The sequence below is a fragment of the Aquarana catesbeiana genome, linkage group LG01 (assembly GCF_042186555.1).
Source record: "Aquarana catesbeiana isolate 2022-GZ linkage group LG01, ASM4218655v1, whole genome shotgun sequence".
Taxonomy (NCBI): domain Eukaryota; kingdom Metazoa; phylum Chordata; class Amphibia; order Anura; family Ranidae; genus Aquarana; species Aquarana catesbeiana.
Window position 1 is genome coordinate 673,780,335 of NC_133324.1, and position 19,274 is coordinate 673,799,608.

At 42.6% G+C, this 19,274-nt stretch overlaps 1 protein-coding gene across 1 annotated transcript in view; it reads right to left on the reverse strand.

Annotated features, from left to right (window-relative positions):
- Positions 1-566: 566 nt before the first annotated feature.
- ZGRF1 (zinc finger GRF-type containing 1) overlaps positions 567-19,274 on the reverse strand; it is a 263,034-nt gene continuing 244,326 nt past the window's right edge. Inside the window, exon 29 of the mRNA XM_073602703.1 lies at positions 567-1,474. Coding sequence (XP_073458804.1) covers positions 1,451-1,474 — 24 coding nt within the window. The 3' untranslated portion in view covers positions 567-1,450. The remainder of the gene's footprint in view (positions 1,475-19,274) is intronic.

Here is a 19,274-nt window from a genome sequence, read left to right on the forward strand (position 1 = left end):
TCTTTCATATTTACAAGGGTAATAGAAGCTGCTAGGCTATAGAAAAAGGCGAGAGAAAGCAGGGGCATATGCTAAAATGGATTTAGCATTTGAAAGAGAGGAAAGAGATTGGATAAATACACTTAAATGAGGATTTAGTTTTACTCCTGTTGAGCTCTAATGGATTGTTGATTGAGATTTTAAGAAACTACCCTAAGGTGTCTGCACTAATTTAAATTGGGGAATTCAATGCTCCTTAGGTTTGGTTTGTATTAAATTTGAAGTAATTAGCTTAGATGTGAACATGACATACTTACTCTGATAACATCAAAACAGTTTTTTTCAGATCACAATTTTTTTTTCTTTTAAAAAAGGAGGGTGTATTGAGATTATATTAGCATTTGCAAATGTGATATGCATGTTATTGAAAAAACAAAACTGAGCTGATAATAGAAAATAATTAGAATATCAAGGCAAAAAAAAAAAAAAAATAAAAAAAGAAGATTCTAAAATATATATGTTTATATTTATATAGAAGTTTGAACAACTTAATTAGCCATTACATAAAAGAAACAGAAAGCGCAACATTGAATAAAGAATACACTATCGCCACCTAGTGTATTCTGTGTAATACATTTATTTTAACACTTTACATAAAATAAAATACTGTACGTATATACATTTACATGAACACTCAAATTACATATAGTCAAGACAGAATAAGTTAAATAAATATTGCAGAACATTTCATTAACAGCTTGCTGAAATGATTGGATGCAACAATTAGCTCAAGGTATAATTCTCTAATTACAACATAGAAATGATTATTGCTGCATTTTCTATTTGGACAGCATCGCCTAAGGTATACCCTTTCTAAAACAGATATGTTGTGACCTCACTCCTGTGGTCTCCTTACTGAAAGGGACATGAGTTTCTCAAAGCAACACCGGTACACAGGGACTGTATGAGAATCTATTAGTCAGTGCAGCATTCAGATGCAATGCAGGTAGGCAACTAATGCCCCATCTCTTTTTTTCAGGACAGTAGGGTGGACCAAGCAAGGGATGGAATAACTTATCTATGGGGGTGATGTGAATAGTGGCAGTAAAATTGCCTTGAAATAACAAAAGGCAAATTATAACGTGAGCTAGAATTGTATGTAATGGCCTAATCATTTTCTACATTTCTTTTCACAGATTGGAGCCAGGCTCAATTAATTAGGCTATAAACCATCTGTTATTTACCATAATGATCAATATTATCAACCATTTGACTTATGTTCAGCTATCAGTGCCCTCATTATGACAATTAACAATGATTTAGATTAGTGAATTGAGCCTTGTGTGTATGAAGGAGGTAGAGAAAATATAATAAAATCTGTTTATCTTGAATATTGCACATGATAATTCAGTTCTTAAATTGCATTTAGAATTAAAACAATGTGATAGAAACTTTTCTGTTTGGCAATTCCTCAGGTGGGCAAAGAGGCTTCAACCTGTAATTAACAGATATGAAAATATTAGTGCTTTCATATGAGGGGCATCACATTAAACCTAAAGGAAGAAATTGAGTTACCAATCAAAATAGCATTTAACTGAATTCACTGAATCTAAAACTTAAATTATATCTGAATCATGAAGGTAACTTAATTGGGGAGGGAAAAGTAACACTAATCAAAAATAATGATATTACCCCCTGCCACCACCAGACATAGTTAGCTCTATAGTATGTCCAAGTAAAAATATGCTATTGCGTGAGCTTCTGTAATGAGTACAGCAAGAGCACTCCCACAAAACAAGTAGGCACAGATTATTAAATTAGACCTTTATTACAAACAAAAAGAATCAACATATTCAAGTGCTACACGAGCAATTTTATAATATATTATTAACATCTGCATTAAGCCAATCAGTTCTGTAAAAACCACAAAAGCAGTATTTTGGTGTTTACCGTAAAGTCAATTTCTTTGATTTCATTGGGGGACAAGGTTATCAGTTATTCTGAGTCAATTGGATTATAATGCCCCCTACAAGAGTATTTGGACACAAATAAAAAATCTGTTGTCCAGCCAGGTATAACCCCTCCCATTCCCAGCATGCTTTAACTTTGTAGAAAAGTAGTACTTAGGAGTATATCACAAACACAGAATGGGAGGACCTGTGTGAACTCCATGAAACGGATTTTGCAGTAAGTACAAAAATACCGTTTTCATTATCACTCATAAGACATATGATTCAGTTATACTGAGACAAGTAGGATGTACAAAATCCGTCCAACTAAGTGTAGGACAACACAGCAAACAAAATGGTAACAGGCCACAGACAAGCAGAATAATACTTGGGGCAAGGTGCAGCTGAAGAACTGCCTAAAAGATCTTACACATAAAAGTTGAATTACAAGACGCCTGAACATCCACCTGGTAAATATGTGAACAGAAGACCAAATGGCATCCCTGAAAATTTGTGAAACTGTTGCCTGATGACCACAAGCCACCAAGAAATGGTGGAATTATAAGCTGGTTTAACTATACAGGGACCATCAGAAATCACAAAAAGAGACAATTTTTCTTATGAATACAGTGGCTGAAGGGGAAAACTTGCACAGCAAGAACCACATCCAAACAATGCAGGTAAATCTCCTTTTGATGAACTGGGGCAAGGCATAGAGAAGGAAGAACAATGTCCTGCTTGAGGTGAAAAGCGGATAAAAGGAAGAAAGCTCTAGGCTTCAACACCACCTTATCCTTGTGTAAAGTAAAAGGTAAAAAGGTTCTTTACAAGATGAGGTCGCCAGCAAAAGAAAATGGTCTTGCAGAGATGATGGCAACAAGAAATGAAACCCTGAGAGTGAAAGTAGAATAGGGGAACTAATAGGTAAAAAAAAATAAAAAATAAAATAAAAAAAGAATCTTTAAAGAGCCTAAAGAACCAAACTGAAAATCCACAGGGTCAGTTGTGCGGGAGGAGCCACAAGAGAGACACACTGTACAAGGGTCTAGAGCACAGAATGGGAAGCTGGTTGCAAAAAGGTCAAGATTCATCCTACAGAGTATTTCCTGAAGACAAACCCACTAAGTTTGGAATTGAACCTGGAGGCCAGAAGGTTCAAATGTTCCCAGATGAGGCTGGAATATAGAGTTCTGCCTCTTTTGCAGCGGCAAGATTTCTTGTTCTTCACTGGTAGCTAATGTACACCACTGCTGTAGCATTGTCTGACTGGATCCTGATCAGATTACAGTCAAGGCATCCAGCATTGCAGGGACAACTAAATTGCTGGTAACTAAGATTTGAGATTCCTCCAATGACCAAGTGCCTTGCACCTATAAGGTATCTAGGACTGCTCCCCAGCACTTCTTTCTGGCATAATTTGTGATGATCTTCCAAGACAGCAGGAGGAAGATTTTTCCAATTCCAGAGCTAGATTCCTGAGCCTTTGGTGAGGGGAGGCGAGTTGACTTGTCTAGAGAATGAACCGATTTGTCCCACAATAATACATTGTTGTGTTGTAGAAAGTGTAACTGAATAAATGGAACTACCTTTAAAGAGGCCACCATCAAGTCCAGAACTCTCAAGTAGAATAAAAAGTTTTTGTTAGGGAAGAAAAAAACTCTTTCAGGATCTGCATTTGAACCTAAGAATTCTATTATGACCGACTGTAGCTCTTTTAACAGTGCCACTTTAAATGCTGGACAGTTCCCTGCCTGATCCTTAAGACAACTGTACTTTATTTATTTTTTTTTTTGTTTAATAAATTTTTTTTAAAGAAATATAGAGCAAAGATAAACATATGTCTCAAAATAGATACATACTTGGAAATAAAATAACATAGGTTTCAGTACTCAACAGTTACAACATATAGATGTAAACCAATAAACCAATGAGTGGCTATAAAGTGCTACTGTAATACCTGAAAAAAAAAACAAAAAAACACAATGGGTTCATAATATGTAAACCGTTAAACAAAACACAGTAAAGAAGAATCTTTGCTTTTAATTTAAAGAGAGTGGAGAATAAGAGAGGACAGCAAAGGAATAGATGAGAAAATGAGATGATAGGAAAGAGTATAGATAGGAGACGGAGAGTGGGAGAGGAAAGAGAACAGATAGTGGGAAGGGGGGGGGGGTGTTTTGCTGGCATGCATGTCAGTATATTGAAAAGAAATGAGACTTTTGGATTTAAATGGCTAAGCTTGATCGATAAGTTTAAGGGGTTTGCATTAAAAGGTCCTTATAGGTGGAGGTGGATTGAAATTTTATCCAAGAATCCCAGGTTAGAGAATGTTTCTTGGAAGTACCTCTAATGCTGTGGGTAATACTTTCCATAAGATGTACGTTATCGACCATTTGTAACCAAGCTTGAACAGAAGGGATTGTTGGTTGGCCCCATAGAGTCGGAATTAAGGCTTTGGCAGTGTTTAATAAGTGAGCAATAATTGAACGTTTATACAGTCTTATAGGAGTTGTCGTAGAATGGAAGAGGATAGCCCATGGGTCATTGGGTACATTGATATCCGAAATCTGTATTATCAGACTACGAATGGCATCCCAAAAAGGTTGAATTAGTGGGCAAAACCACGAGACATGCGCGTGAGTAGCTTTGTTCCCACAGTTCCTCCAGCACAATGGGGAACTGGCGGGGAACATTTGGTGTAGTCTAGCTGGGGTGTAGTGCCACCTGGTCAGCAATTTATAGGAACTGAGGAAGTATGAGCTAATTGAAGGATCCTATCCTTTTGGTTGTCAGTGAGGGAGGAATCTAAATCAGATTCCCATTTAGCCAGGAAAGGTGGATCGATAAGGTGGAAGTTGGGATTTTGAAGGGCAATGAGAGCTTTTATAAAATAGAGATATCCCATGTAGAGGGGGATCCTTAGGGTAAAAAATTTCCTCTATAGCATGTAAATCACCAATACCTCTAAGCGGATTAGGAAGGGAGCTTAAAAAATGTTGTAGTTGGTGGTATCTCCATTCATGCAAAAATGAAACAGGTTTAGGGGCAAGGATCATACGTAATGGTTTAAGTGTGTTGTCACGGAGAACATGATGTAGTAGGAGAGGTTCTTCGGATCTCCATGATTTAAAGCCTGGGTCTAGTAAACCCGGTAAAATATATGTATGGTTGAGGAGAGGTAATAGAGGGGAATTATAATTCCATGAGAATTTTTTGTGCAGTGCATCCCAGATATCTAAAGAGGATACAGTAAGAACCAAAGTATTTCAAGACAGTTTTCTGCAAGAGCGGGGTATCCAGGGGGCTATTGAAAGATCTATTCCACTTAAAAAATATTCAAGTTGTACCCATAATTTTGAATTGAGAGCATTTTTCCAATCAGCCAATCTGGAAAGAATAACCGCTTGATAATATGCTTTGAAATTAGGAAGTGCCAGACCATCCGAACATTTGGAGCGAAACAATAGCCCTCTGGATATTCTGGAATGCCTATTCTTCCAAATAAATCTGGAGATCAAGGTTTGTAATATAGTAAAGAACCCTACCGGTACACCCAATGGGAGCATTTGAAAAACAAAAAGGATGCGGGGCAATATATTCATTTTGATTATATTTACTTTCCCCAGCCAAGTGTGTGATAAATTAGACCATTTTCGTAAGTCATCTCTAATCCTATTTAGCAAGGGGATATAATTATATCGAAAAAGAGAATGGGGATGAGGAGTAAGATATATTCCCAGGTACTTCATGCATTTCGGTTCCCATTTAAAGGGAAAAAGAGGTTTAAGGGAAAGTGCCTCCGACTTGGGAATATTAATGTTTAAAATTTTGGACTTGGATAAATTTATCTTAAAGTTAGAGATGGAATGAAAATTGGAAAATGCAGTCATTAAATTTGGAATTGAGATGCGTGGCTGTTGAATAAAGAATAGTACATCGTCAGCATAAGCTGCATTTTTATGGGATCTGTTGCCTATTTGTATGCCTTTGATATCAACATTATGTCTAATTGTAGCTAGGAAGGGTTCTAAGGTAATAGCAAAGAGAAGGGGTGAGAGGGGGCAGTCCTGCCTGGTTCCATTATGTAAGACTAAAGGGTCACTTAACATTCCATTAATCCTAATTTGTGCTGTGGGATTTGAATAAAGGGATGAAATTCGATGGAACATCTTAGGTCCCAGCCGAAGTGTCGTAAGGTCATTTTAAGATATTCACAGTCCACCCTATCAAACGCCTTCTCTGCGTCAATGGAAAGGAGTAGGGTGGGCTGGGCACACCTCTGGACATATTGGATCAAAGAGATTGCACGAAGGGAGTTGTCTTTTGCTTCTCTATTGGGTATAAAACCCGATTGATCCGCTGATATCCAGCTGGGCAAAAGAGGCAAGAAGCGATTTGCCATTACTTTGGCAAGTAATTTAATGTCAACGTTTATTAATGATATTGGCCTGAAACTATTGCATAGGGTACGATCTTTATCAGGTTTAGGAATGACAGTGATATGAGTGGAGAGAGATTCTGGGCGTAAACCTGAAGAGTGAGAAATAGAATTTGCATAAGCGCAGAGGCGAGGGAGCAGGACGTAACTGAATGTTTTGTAATATAAAATAGTGAACCCATCAGGTCCAGGGGCTTTACTGGATGGGGAAGATTTCAGTGCAGCCTGGAATTCCTCGACCGAGAAATCTTCCTCCATTTCTTTAAATACAGATATGGGCAATTTAGGTAGGTTAGCTTCTTTTAAGTAGGAAAGTATGCGGCTTCTCCTCTCTTTTTGAGGTAGAGAGGACAAGTCGTTTTTAACATTGTAAAGGTTCGCATAGTATTCTCTAAAAGCCTTAGCGATATCTGGAGTTGCATGAACTAGCTCCCCTGTTGAGAGTTTGATTTTGGAAATAAATGACTGTGACTGTTTAGCCTTTAAGGATCTAGCCAATAATTTACTGGGTTTGTTCCCCCACTCATAGAATTTCTGAGCTAGGCTTTGGAATCTTCTCTTAGTGTCTAAGTTGAGAAGAGACTTTAATTCCTCCCGTTTAAGTGTGAGGGATTGAAGGTTCTCAATATGCAGAGATAGTTTGTGTTGTTTATCAAAGACCGCTATCTGCTGTAGAACCTGATCAATTTGTTGACCATGCTCCCTTTTTTTTCTAGCACCAAGCTCAATGAGACGGCCTCTGATAGTAGCTTTATGAGCTTCCCACACAATGGAGGGAGAGGTGTCAGAGGGTTTATTTTCCTGGAAGTACTGTGATAAATGAAAGGCTAACATGGAAACCTCAGCTTCATTGGAAAGAAGGGAGTCATTAAGTTTCCAGTTACTAGTGCGTCGTGGTAAGGAAGGCATGGTCAACGTCATCGATACAGGTGCACGGTCTGATATAGATGCGGTGCCTATGTGGGCGGATTGTAGGAGGGGAAGATGAAAATGATCTAGAAACATGTTATCTATTCTGGAATAAGATTGGTGTGTTGTGGAAAAATCTTTTTCCTTAGGATGGAGGAGACGACAGACATCCATTAATTGGAGATTCAAAAGCTTTTTTTTAACAAATTTCAGTCGTTTGAAAGAAATACTAGAGCGACCTTGGGACGTATCTATTGTAGGGTCCAGTGGTATGTTTATGTCACCCGCTAGGATAGTAAGACCCTTGGCAAAATGAGAGAGTTTAGTGAGGATTTGTGAGAGAAAAGTTGGTTGGTTGTGGTTTGGACAATATACATTTGCAAGAGTACATTAAGTGTTACCTATGAAGCCCCGAAGGAAAAGAAAGCGACCATGATCATTCACTAACATATCAGATAGCCTGAAGGACACACCCCTGCAAAATCCAATGGCAACTCCTTTAGCTTTATTAGTATCTGATAGGCTATAGTACCACTGCGGAAAGTGGGGTGAGGTTAACTTAACAGATGTGTGAGTTAAATGCGTTTCTTGAAGAAAAGCAATGGAACACGCGGATCGTTTTAGTTCACGAACTATTTGGTGGCGCTTAGCAGCGACATTAAGTCCCCTGACATTGTATGATACAAAACTTTAATGTAGCCATTATTAGAGCAGAGCACGGTCCTTCAGCCTACCCATCCATGCATGCCAGCAGGAAGGGGGGATTGGAGGGGGAGGAGAGAAGGGAGATTTTTGGAGAAAAAGATAAAGAAAAAGAGAAAAGAATGAGCATATATAGAAATCACATATGTGAATTAAACATCTTGTGGGAAACATATGAACATCACGCAGAAATCTGCAGTGTTCCCATTGGGGAAAGAAAGAACGAGAGGCCATCTCAATCCCTGGATAGGGATTGAATAGAACAACTGTAAGGCCAATCGCCCTCACCAACCCCAGAAGGAAAGGGGGACGAGTTTACTTTGTAAGAGATGAGGTAAAAGGAAAAGTGCGCACCAACAGCGCACGGCCTATGAAAAACAAATAACCTATAACTATAAGGAAAGGATTAGTTCCAGTTAGTAATATGAAGATTAACTATGCAGAACCAGGATCATTTTAAACAACACATAACCTACAAGGTAATGCAAATGTAGACCAACTTGGTACGTAAGGTAAAAAATAGAAGATAAAAGGACACACAAAACACAAAAAAAAAAAAAAAAAAAAAAAAACATTGGTCAGTTCAATGGTATGTCAGTTTTGGCCAAATATAAATGGGCAGAAACAGAAAAAACTGTGGCCAAAATTTGGCTTAATATAGAAAACCTGTGGGGAGATGATGATCTACATAGATGAAATTATTATTTGTGAAAAAATACACATGTCAACCATGCTTTTGTGCAGAGCCTGGAAGGGAGGTACGCCGCTTCTTTGAGGGGGTCTTTCTCCAAGGTGGGTCCAGAGGGCTCAAAAATTTGGGGATTGTGTCTTGCCAACCTGGGAGCTCCATTGACGGAAGATTAAGATCATGCAGGAAGGTTGAAAGTTCCTCCGGGAATCTCAGTGTATAGGAGCGTCAATTTTTCGTGGCAATCAGGCAGGCTGGGAATCCCCATCTGTACGTGATCCCATCGGAGCGCAACTGATCAAGGAGCGGTTTCAGGGCTCTACGATGATCCAGTGTATCTTTGGAGAGGTCTAGAAATATGATGATGACTGCTCAGTCAAAGTCTACGTTAGGCAGGCCTCGCATCTTCATCATGATAGCATTTTTATCCTCAAAGTAATGCAGGAGACAAATAACGTCTCTAGGTTGATCTGAGTTAGCATTTCTGGGTCTTAAGGCCCGATGCACACGGTCGAAGCGCAGCGGTTCAGTGACAGGGTTACCCAGGATGGTATTAAAGATGACTCTTATAGATGGTTCGAAATCACTATCCCCAGTTGCTTCCGGTAGACCTCTGATACGAATATTATTTCTACGGTTGCGGTTCTCGAGGTCCTCAAGTTTATATAGAGAGGCTCGATAAACGAAGGCCAGTTGGGTAACAGTGTCCTGCAGTTCTTTAATGGCCAGAGCATGTGTATCTTGCCGCTGCTCTGTTTCCTCAACTCTGACCAGAATATGTGACATATCAGATCTAACAGCAGTTATTTCTTTTTTAATGGATTTCTCCAAACTGCGAAACGTACCTGCAAGTTCTTTTTTAAGACCGCTCATTAGTGTAGTCATCTCGGAACCAGCTGGGGATCCTGGATCGTCCATAAGGTCCGAGCAGTATGAGGAGGCAGGAGAGCTTTCTCGCACAGAGGCAGCGTGAGATGATGGAGAGGCACTTGTTCGCGAGGTTCGGACCTGTTTGTCACGTGAGTTAGCTAAATATTTCTGAATGGAGCCTGTGGAGACTGGAACGGACAGTGATCTCTTGCCTGGTCGTTTACCTGGGGCAGCACGGGGTTTAGCGGGCATTACTGGAACTATACGGCCGATTGCTGTAGGAAGCACCCCTTATTCACATCTGTTTAATGTTGAACATATATCAGAATATCGCTATTATGCGAAAAGATGTAAAAGCAAGTAGCATTTAGAGTCACTTCAGCAGCCACAGGGAGGAACAGGGAGATTTACCTTGATTAAAGTCTGTATGAGCAGGAGCTGTGCAAAAAATGTGGTGTTGAAGAATGAGCATGGGAGTACTTGGAGCACCAATATGGCCGACAGCCTCCAAAGGCAGGCCAGATCCACAGACTTTCCTTGTGGTACTAAGCATGTGTCCCAGCACTATGTGGGGGAGTCTACTTATAAACCTTTACTTGAAGAATTGTTGCTGAGGTGGATAATGGAGCAGATTGAAAAAGGGGGAGTACTGTGGAGCACCAAGTTGGCCGCCGACTTCCAGGGGTAGGCCGAAGCCGCGGGCTTTCCTGAGAGTAGTATCCTGCCGGGTGAGTGCCGCTCCCTGAAGGCCTGGATCGGCACTGTAAAGCACTAAGTTCTGGGTCTCGGTGGAGCTACAGTGTGCCAGCACTACTAAAAGTATTGGTTGAGGGGAGACAGGTAGATGACACTGTACTCGCTGTGCCTTTTGCAGGAGAGGTCGGAGCGGCAGGCCGCAAGATGGCGTCCAATGAAGAAAGGTCTGAGGCAGAGGAGGGGATCATCAGGCGCTGTTAAACCGCTGCAAAGAGCCTCCGAGATCACCGATGGTGACCCGATCTGAGAGTGAGGGTGAAGGCTCCACGTATCCTCTGATCCGTGGGAGAGGAAAGCGGCTTATTCTGGGCGCACAGCAGGCCCCAAAATGGTGGCGGGTGCAGTAGGCCTAAGGCCGGCCGCGGGCTAGGAGCCAAAAGATGCAATGAATCTGGCCAATTCACAGTGGAAACAGCAGTGGATGGAGGATAGTCTCTGTTGAGAGGAGGATTTAGCTTGGGGAATTGAAATCTGGCTAGGATGGCTTTGGATGTGAGTGCGCTGAATGGAGCTCAGCTTCCATACATCCTCCCTGTAGCTCGTCTGGACACGCCCCCGACAACTGTACTTTATATCTCGTTTCGAATGAACCTTAAACTCCTTGCTCCTCCCATGAACTTCCTATTTAAGCCATGCCTCTGCCAGATTATTGTGCCCTGCTCCAGCCAATATCTTGCTCCATGTGTTTCTACTGCTGTCCGTATCTTCTCTACAACTCATTACTGACCTTTGGCTTGTTCATTGACTATGCTTCGGCTCGACCCCAACCCACAACCGCTTGTTACGGACCTTTGGCCTGTTCATTGATTACACTTCTGTTTGATCCCAACCTGCAACCACTTGTTACCGACCTTTGGCTTGTTCATTGACTATGCTTCTGCCTGATCCCAACCTGCTACATCTGCTACAAGACCCCGGCTTTCTCACCTCCTGGTGGGGCAATGCTGAGGACCACAACCTGGCAGTAGCACACTACAAAACTCACATCCACCATTTTCAAGTTTAGAATCCAATCAAACGTTTTTATAATCTGGACTATCCCCATCACATTGGCAACAAACATCTGAACTGATTTTTCACTCAACAGGGGGTTGTTGAGTTATCACAACATGGCAATCGGAGTGTAGTAAGGCTAGCACTGGGGCTAGAGCCTTGGTGAACACTTGAGGCGCAAATGAGAGGCAAAATTGTTGGGCTACAAAATGGTAGAGTTGTGTGCCCACAGCCAAATGTAGATAATATTGTTACACTGGAAAGATGTGGATATGCAAGTATGCATCCAAGGTCTTAACTGAGGCTCGGAAGTTTCCTTGATGGAGGGAGGCAATAATAGTCTTGGTGGATTCAATGCAGAACTTTTGAACTTGAATGAAGAAATTTAAAGTCTTCAAATCTAAGATGGAGTGAATGCCCTCTTTTAGCATTAGCACAGTAAAAAGATTGAAGTAGACCCCCTGAAATTTTTCCTCCATTAGTGCAAGTGGAATAACTCCTTGATTCAAAAGGTCTGGAGCAGAAGGGAGGATCACTAACCATTGCAGAGATGCAGGTAAGTTGGATAACTTCAGCTTGAAGCCCCTGGACCCCACTTCTCATACTCGGGTGAACAAGGTTCTTTCTAACAAGGCATAAACAAAGGTCAACAGATGGCCCTTCACTTTGAAAGGTGGGATGCTCCTTCATAATGAAGAGGACTTGTCTAAAGGCTTGGAAGATTTAGAGGTCCAAGGTTTGCAACTGTCTTGGGTCCCTCCCATAGGCTTGGCTTTGGAGCGAGAAGCCTGGGAGAAATACAAGAAACTGTTGGCTACGGAGGCAGGTGAACATCTGCCACTTTGAGACCTAGGCTTCTTCTGCTGGAGTAAATGAGTAGTCTTACCACTAGTCGTAATCTTTGTGAAATTGTCTGGCAAAACACCAAAACAAAGACATTCACCATCAAAGAGCATGCTGGAAATAAGATGGATACCATTTGCTAGCCCATCAACACAAGAATGTAGGGCAGAAGGCAAAATCTCTAAGCACTTTACAACTAAAGGCTCAATAATGAATATATAGCTGGATCCCTTGATATCAGGAGTCCACTCCCATAAGGTCTGACAGAATGACATTACGGCTATAGCAGGTTTCATAGCAAGGCCTGGTAGTGGAAATACGGATTTGGAAAGTGTTTCCAAACTTTTATTAGTTGGATCCTTAAACACTGGTCCATCCTCAACAGGTGCAGGTGTTGTGTAAGCAGTATATGAGGGTGGTCATACCTACCTCCCTTGAATGTCTATTACCTGCTTAACAATCTGTATTTGAACTGTGCAGTTTGCGTTTTGGCTGATGACCAAATTTATTTATTTTTTAAAATCTTTTTATTGAGGTTTTTGAAAAAGAGTTACATACAAAAACAGAGCCTATTGGGCATACCCAGGCTCGGAACCTTTACACAACATAACATGACTTAAAAAAGTCTAAAACATTAGTGCCCTAACTTGCACTTAAACTAAAAGTGCGCTCCCAAATCTACAGTACACCTGCAAAGTTCTTGTATTTAAACCAGTCAGGGTCAATATTTGGGTCTTGTAACTTTAAAGTAGGGGGTGGAATGTTTAACCACTTCAGATCCGCGCTGCTTTGCCGGGACTACGTCCATTCGTCCCATGCACGAGCGGTTTGCAGGGCGCGCATGGCGTGCTCTGTTTAGCGAGTCTATGAGACACATAGACTGATGATCACAGATCGGAGTAAGGGGTCGATCCCGACCCCTTACCAGGTGATCAGCTGTCAGCCAATGACAGCTGATCATGTGATGTCAACAGAGCCGGTAATCAACTATTTTTTCTCCTCGCGCTGACAGCGTGAGGAGGAAAAAAAGCCGATCACGGCGGCCGTGAGAGGGACATCAGTCCCGATCACGGCGAGCTGCTGCAGATCCTCAGTGCCCACATGTGCCCCCTGCCAGTGCCACCTAGCAATAGGCAGCAGTGCCGCCTACCAGTGCCCACCAGCGCCACCTATCAGTGCCCACAGTGCCACCCATCAGTACCCACAATGCCACCTATCAGTGCCCACAATCCGTGCCTCAACAACAGTGCTGCACATCAGTGCCACCTATCAGTTCCCATCAGTGTCACCTACCAGTGCCCATAAGCGCCCATCAGTGCCACCTTATCTGTGCCCATCAGTACCGCCTTATCTATCCCCATCAGTGCCGCCTTAACTGTGCCTATCAGTGCCGCCTTAACTGTGCCTATCAGTGCCGCCTTAACTGTGCCTATCAGTGCCGCCTTAATTGTGCCCATCAGTGCCGCCTTAACTGTGCCCATCAGTGCCGCCTTAACTGTGCCCATCAGTGCCGCCTTAACTGTGCCCATCAGTGCCACCTTAACTGTGCCCATCAGTGCCACCTTAACTGTGCCCATCAGTGCCGCCTTAACTGTGCCCATCAGTGCCGCCTTAACTGTGCCCATCAGTGCCGCCTTAACTGTGCCCATCAGTGCCCATTAGTGCAGCCTATCAGTGCCCACCAGTGCCGCCTCATCAGTGCATATCAATGAAGGAGAAAAATTACCTGTTTGCAAAACAAACTATGAAACATGTTTTTTTTTTTCAAAATTTTCCATCTTTTTTTGTTTGTTTAGCAAAAAATAAAAATCCCAGCTGTGATTAAATACCACCAAAAGAAAGCTCTATTTGTGGGAAAAAAAAAATGATAAAAATTTCATTTGGGTACAGTGTTGTATGACCGCACAATTGTCATTCAAAGTGCGTCAGCGTTGAAAGCTGAAAATTGGTCTGGGCAGGAGGGGGGTTTAAGTGACCAGTAAGCAAGTGGTTAAGGAGAAAGATCAGGGTCTGCGTTTGTGAAGGGGGCTTCAGTCTAAATGTCCCACACTTTATGGAACTTTTGTGGGCATCCCCTCGACAGGTAAGTGCCCTTGTATAAGGACAGATTAGAGTTGACCAGTTTTTTCCATGCAGCCAAGGCCTTCCAGTGAAGTACAATTATTTTTCTTGCATAAAACAATAGCAGTCCAATTAGAGTTTTGGGGGCCCAAGAGACAGACCTCCATTGAGTGCGGTATCTGAATAGTAGTCACTGTGCAAATAAATGATGTGAGGGCAGTGCCAGAAGATATTATGAAATCCACATGATCTACCGTGCAGCGCCAACACACAGCAGGGATAGAGGGATACATTTTATGCAAGCATGCAGGGGTGAAATAAATTCTATGTAATATTTTAAATTGTATGAGTCTATCTTTAGCAGATACTACCTGTATGAAGGAGCATTCCCACAGCTCCTCCCAGTCCTCATCGTCTAGCTTTGGGAAGTCTGATGACCACTTAGATTTAGTCGTCTCGAGGCCTGTATGGACCAAGGGAAGCATAGACTGTTATAAATTAGATAGAGGTTTAGTCAGTGTATCATCTCTGAGTATCGTTTCAAGGGTGGAAGTAAAGAAGGCAAACGAGTCAGTGACAAATTGAGTACGGAATGCATGTCTAAGCTGAAGGTATCTATAAAAAAAGTACTTATTAGGGAGGTCAAACTGTGATTTCAGAATATCAAACCGGAGCAGCAGATTAAACCATAGTGGAGTATATTGTGATAAGTGCCCAGAAGGAGTGGGTCTTTCTGCTCGGACTGCTTTCTTCGCCGGTGTCAGAGGAAGTGGTGCGGCTGGACCTCTATAAACCAGATTTTTTAATGACTCATAAGAGCCCACACATGTAGCCTCTAGGGCCACAGCTGCGTTACAGCTGTCTTCTATTAGCCAGGTATGTGCGTGTGTTAGCATGGCAGCCAAAAAATATTTATAGAGGTTGGGACATGCTAGTCCCCCCTGCAGCCATGGCCCTAAAGCCCCGTCTACTTGAATCTTGGCTGCTGTGAACCCCACAAAAAGGAGACAAAGCTTGAGTGGATTATCTTAAAATATATTTTAAGGATCCAAATAAGGAAGTGGCGTAGCACAGAGAAAACCCGGGATCAATTTCATCTTGAATAGGTTGATATGTCCTACCAGAAACAGGGGGAGGTTAGCCCATTCTTTCAATCTGGATTGCATGTTTGGTATTAGTGGTAGCAAGTTCAATGCACAATAATCCGACGAGTCCAGGAAAATTTCAATACCTAGGTACCTAATCTTGTCAGTCCAGAGGAGGGAAAGAGTGGGATCAGCCATAAGCCGTGCAGCGAGGTGAATAGGTAGAATTCGCGATTTGTCCTAATTAATCTTTAGGCCGGAACAACAAGAAAAATTTGAGAGGATATGCAAGGCCTCCTTCAGGGACGATCCGGGATCGCTGAGAAACAATATGGAATCGTCCGCGTACATGGCTATTTTTTCTACTAACGTTCCTACCTGGATTCCAACCACTGCAGGCGCCTTCTTTAGACCTATTGCCGCTGGCTCCATCACTATGGCAAATAATGCTGGAGAGAGCGGGCATCCCTGGCGCGTGCCCCTCCCAACCCAGAAAGGCACTGAGAGCTCTCCTCCCAGCTTAATCTGGGCGGTAGAAGAAGAGTATAGTAGTTTAACCCAATTCCAAAACTCTGGCACGAAGGCCATAAGCTCTAGTACCTTATGCATATATGACCTTGCTACAGAATCAAAGGCCTTCTCAATGTCCAGTGCAGCCATGATTCTGGAGGTGGAGTCAGCCAATAGCAATTGCAGATGGGTAAATACCCTGTGTATATTAATATCAGTTGACTTCCCGGGCATAAAGCACCAATGCTCAACAGGTTAGGAAGAATTTGCATTAGTCTAGTGGCCATATTTTTTGTTTGAATTTTAAGATCATAGTTTAATAGGGAGATAGGCCTATATGAGGCGCAGTGGGATGTCTTTACCTGGCTTAGTAATTAATACTACATGAGCCTGGTACATAGAGGGGGGTGATGTTATATTTTCTATACAGTCAGTGAATAGCTTATGGAGCCTGCGCGCTAGGGTAGCAACATAAATCCTGTACCATGCCCCTGGAATACCATCTCTGCCTGGTGTTTTTCGAGCCTGGAAGGAATGTATTGCTGCCTCCCACCTATATGAGGCGCAGTGGGATCTGTCTTTACCTGGCTTAGGAATTAAGACTACATGAGCCTGGTACATAGAGGGGGTGATGTCATATTTTCTATACAGTCAGTGAATAGCTTATGGAGCCTGCGCGCTAGGGTAGCAACATAAATCCTGTACCATTCCCCTGGAATACCATCTCTGCCTGGTGTTTTCCCAGTGTAAAAGGAATGTATTGCTGCCTCGATTTCCTCAATTGTAATGGCTTTGTCTAAAAATTTAACTTCCGCATCATCAAGTCTGCGCAAAGTTATGGCCACTCAGAAACTCCCGAAGCCCATCGTCTGACAGGCGCTGAGTGTCTTCATACAATTTACCAAAGTAGTTTGTAAATTTCTGTAGAATACTAGAGGTTTCAGAGGTTATAGTACCATCTGCACAGTTAATGGCTGAAATTACAGTTTGAGTTTTCGATTCTGCCACTAAGTTGGCTAACATTTTCCTATTCTTGTCCTTGGACTCAAAGGCTCAGCAGGCCAAGGAGCGCATATCCAGATGTGTGGAGGAGGTGAGATGTAGGGACAGTTCATGTCTCTTCTGCGCAAGGAGGCCGAAATGTCCAGAGTCTGGGACACAGAAAAGGTCTCCGCTGCATCTTCCTCCAGCTGCTGAACTAGTGAGGATAAATCAGACCTTGCCACTTTTATGGCAGAGATATATTTTCCACGCATCCCACACTATTGGGGAGGTGGCTGATCCTTCATTCGATTTCCAATATTGCGCTATCTTGGGAGAGATTAATTCCCCAACCTTTAGGTCCTGTACCCATTTAGGAGCTAGGCGCCAGCAATTAGATAGTCCGGCATCTCGTAGTTTGAGGCAAAGCTCTAGGGGTGCATGATCCAAGAGGCCAGAGGGTAAGTAGGAGATATCAGTGAGTGTTGCCATGGCACGTGTATTACCAAACGTGAGTTCAATACGAGATCCCGATTTATGTGTAGCAGAAAAACATGAATATGCCCGAGCCCCGGGATGTTTCCAGAGCCAGAGTTCTGTATATTCCAGAGCTTTGGCCCATTGCAGTGATCCATTACAGAATTGAAATCCCCAGTGAAGTATAACAGAGAAAAATTTAAAGGGGCCAAGTTAGCATATGTTGTGTACAAGACCTGTTGGTTAAAGGGAGGGGGGGATATACACATTCACAAAAGCAATAACCAGTGCATGAATTTCTAATAATAAAATATTATATCTCCCTGAGGGATCAGTGATAACATGTAAAACTTTGTATGCTAGAGATTTGCTCAAGAGGATCGCCACCCCCCTGGCATAGCCTGAGTAGGTAGCATGGAAAGATTGTTGGACCCAGTGCCTGTGTAGTGCCAGAAGCTTACTACCCACCAAGTGAGTTTCCAGGAGAAACAGTACATATGGCCTTTGACGATTGAGATACTTAGTGTCCTCTTGAATTTGTCATTAAGACCCTGAACATTCCACTATATTAGTTTTAAAGCCATGACTTAAAAGGGGGCAGAAGTGACCAAAACATGGGAACCACCTGGAAATGGAGTAGCCATCTCGAGGATGGAAGGAAAATACGATTTGAAAGACCCTGAATACAATCAAAAGACCCAGTGTCACAAGGTATACAAATATATATGATCATATCCGGAGCGCACATTAAACATCCTACATTGAACTCACTATTAAACACCCTACCGACCATACTTCCCCAACAGTAACTAGGTCAGTTTAAGTCCCAAAACCGTGATACAATTTGCTTCAACAGTGCGGTCCAAGCGGGGGACCCGAACGTTTACATCTCCATTAGCAACCTTCTTTGTTTGTCAAAGAGGAAAGCAAGTGGGGGTAGAAGGGGGGCATAAAGTTCCTTAGGTATCGAACGTTTAGAGTTACCCTCAGCTCCCTTAAGCATAGGAGTTTGTGCATTAGGTAGGAGAATGGAATAGCTAACGGGCAGGGGAGGAGTAGAGGAGGGTAGTTCACAAGGCTACCCTTTAGGAAAAAACTAGCAATGTTATACTCCTCTTGCCCCGCCAGGTGAGGTGCCAACAGTTTCAAAATCTTGGTTGAGAGTCCCCGAACAAGATACGGAGCCAAACATCCTATATCTATAGGCTGAGTATATAATTACAAAACGGAACAGTACCTCTCAAACACAGGAGAACAGGTTAACAGAAACTGCTTGGCAGCATCAGTGATAGGGGGACAAATACCATTATCTTAGCATGTTGAGCCAGGTATCTGCTTCCACCAGTGACTCAAAGAATTTGGTGGTGCCCTCATGTTGGACTCGGAGGCGGCTTGGATAGAGCATACCATACTTGATATTGCGGTCACGTAGTCTGCGGCAAACTTCTGTGAAGGTCCGGCATTTTATTTGAAGTTCTGGAGAAAAATCAAGGAAAAGCATAATGAAAGCGTTGCTATAGTGCAAGGTCTGATGTTTCCTGGCCTCTGCAAGTATGCGATCACGGTCTCGGAAGTTTAAAAGGGCGAGGTGGGGCCCCTGAGATGTGGCGGCCCATCGGGACTCTATGCGCCTGTTCAACCACGCATGTGGGAGAAACATCAAAGAGGCCCAAAAGCTCCTTAAAGAAAGCTTCCGCAAAGTCTGCTGGTCTATCCCCCTCGGGGAGCCCCAATACTCTGACGTCGTTGCGCCTCAACCGGTTTTCAGCATCTTCTGCCTTTGCAACCAGCAATTTGACTGTGTGATGGCGCTCAGAGAGCTGATTTGCTTGCTGTCCTGTACGGTCTTCCACCAATGAAACTCGGGTCTCAGACTCTGAGAGGCGACCACTGATCTTGTCCAGGTCATTGCGTATTAGGTTACGCTCCTCTGCTAGATGATCTATTCTGACTAGTGAGGCTCTGCTGCTTTCAATTGCAGCTAGGATAACAGCAGTGTGAACTGCTGGGGCTGAGACATTGAGGGAGCCGGA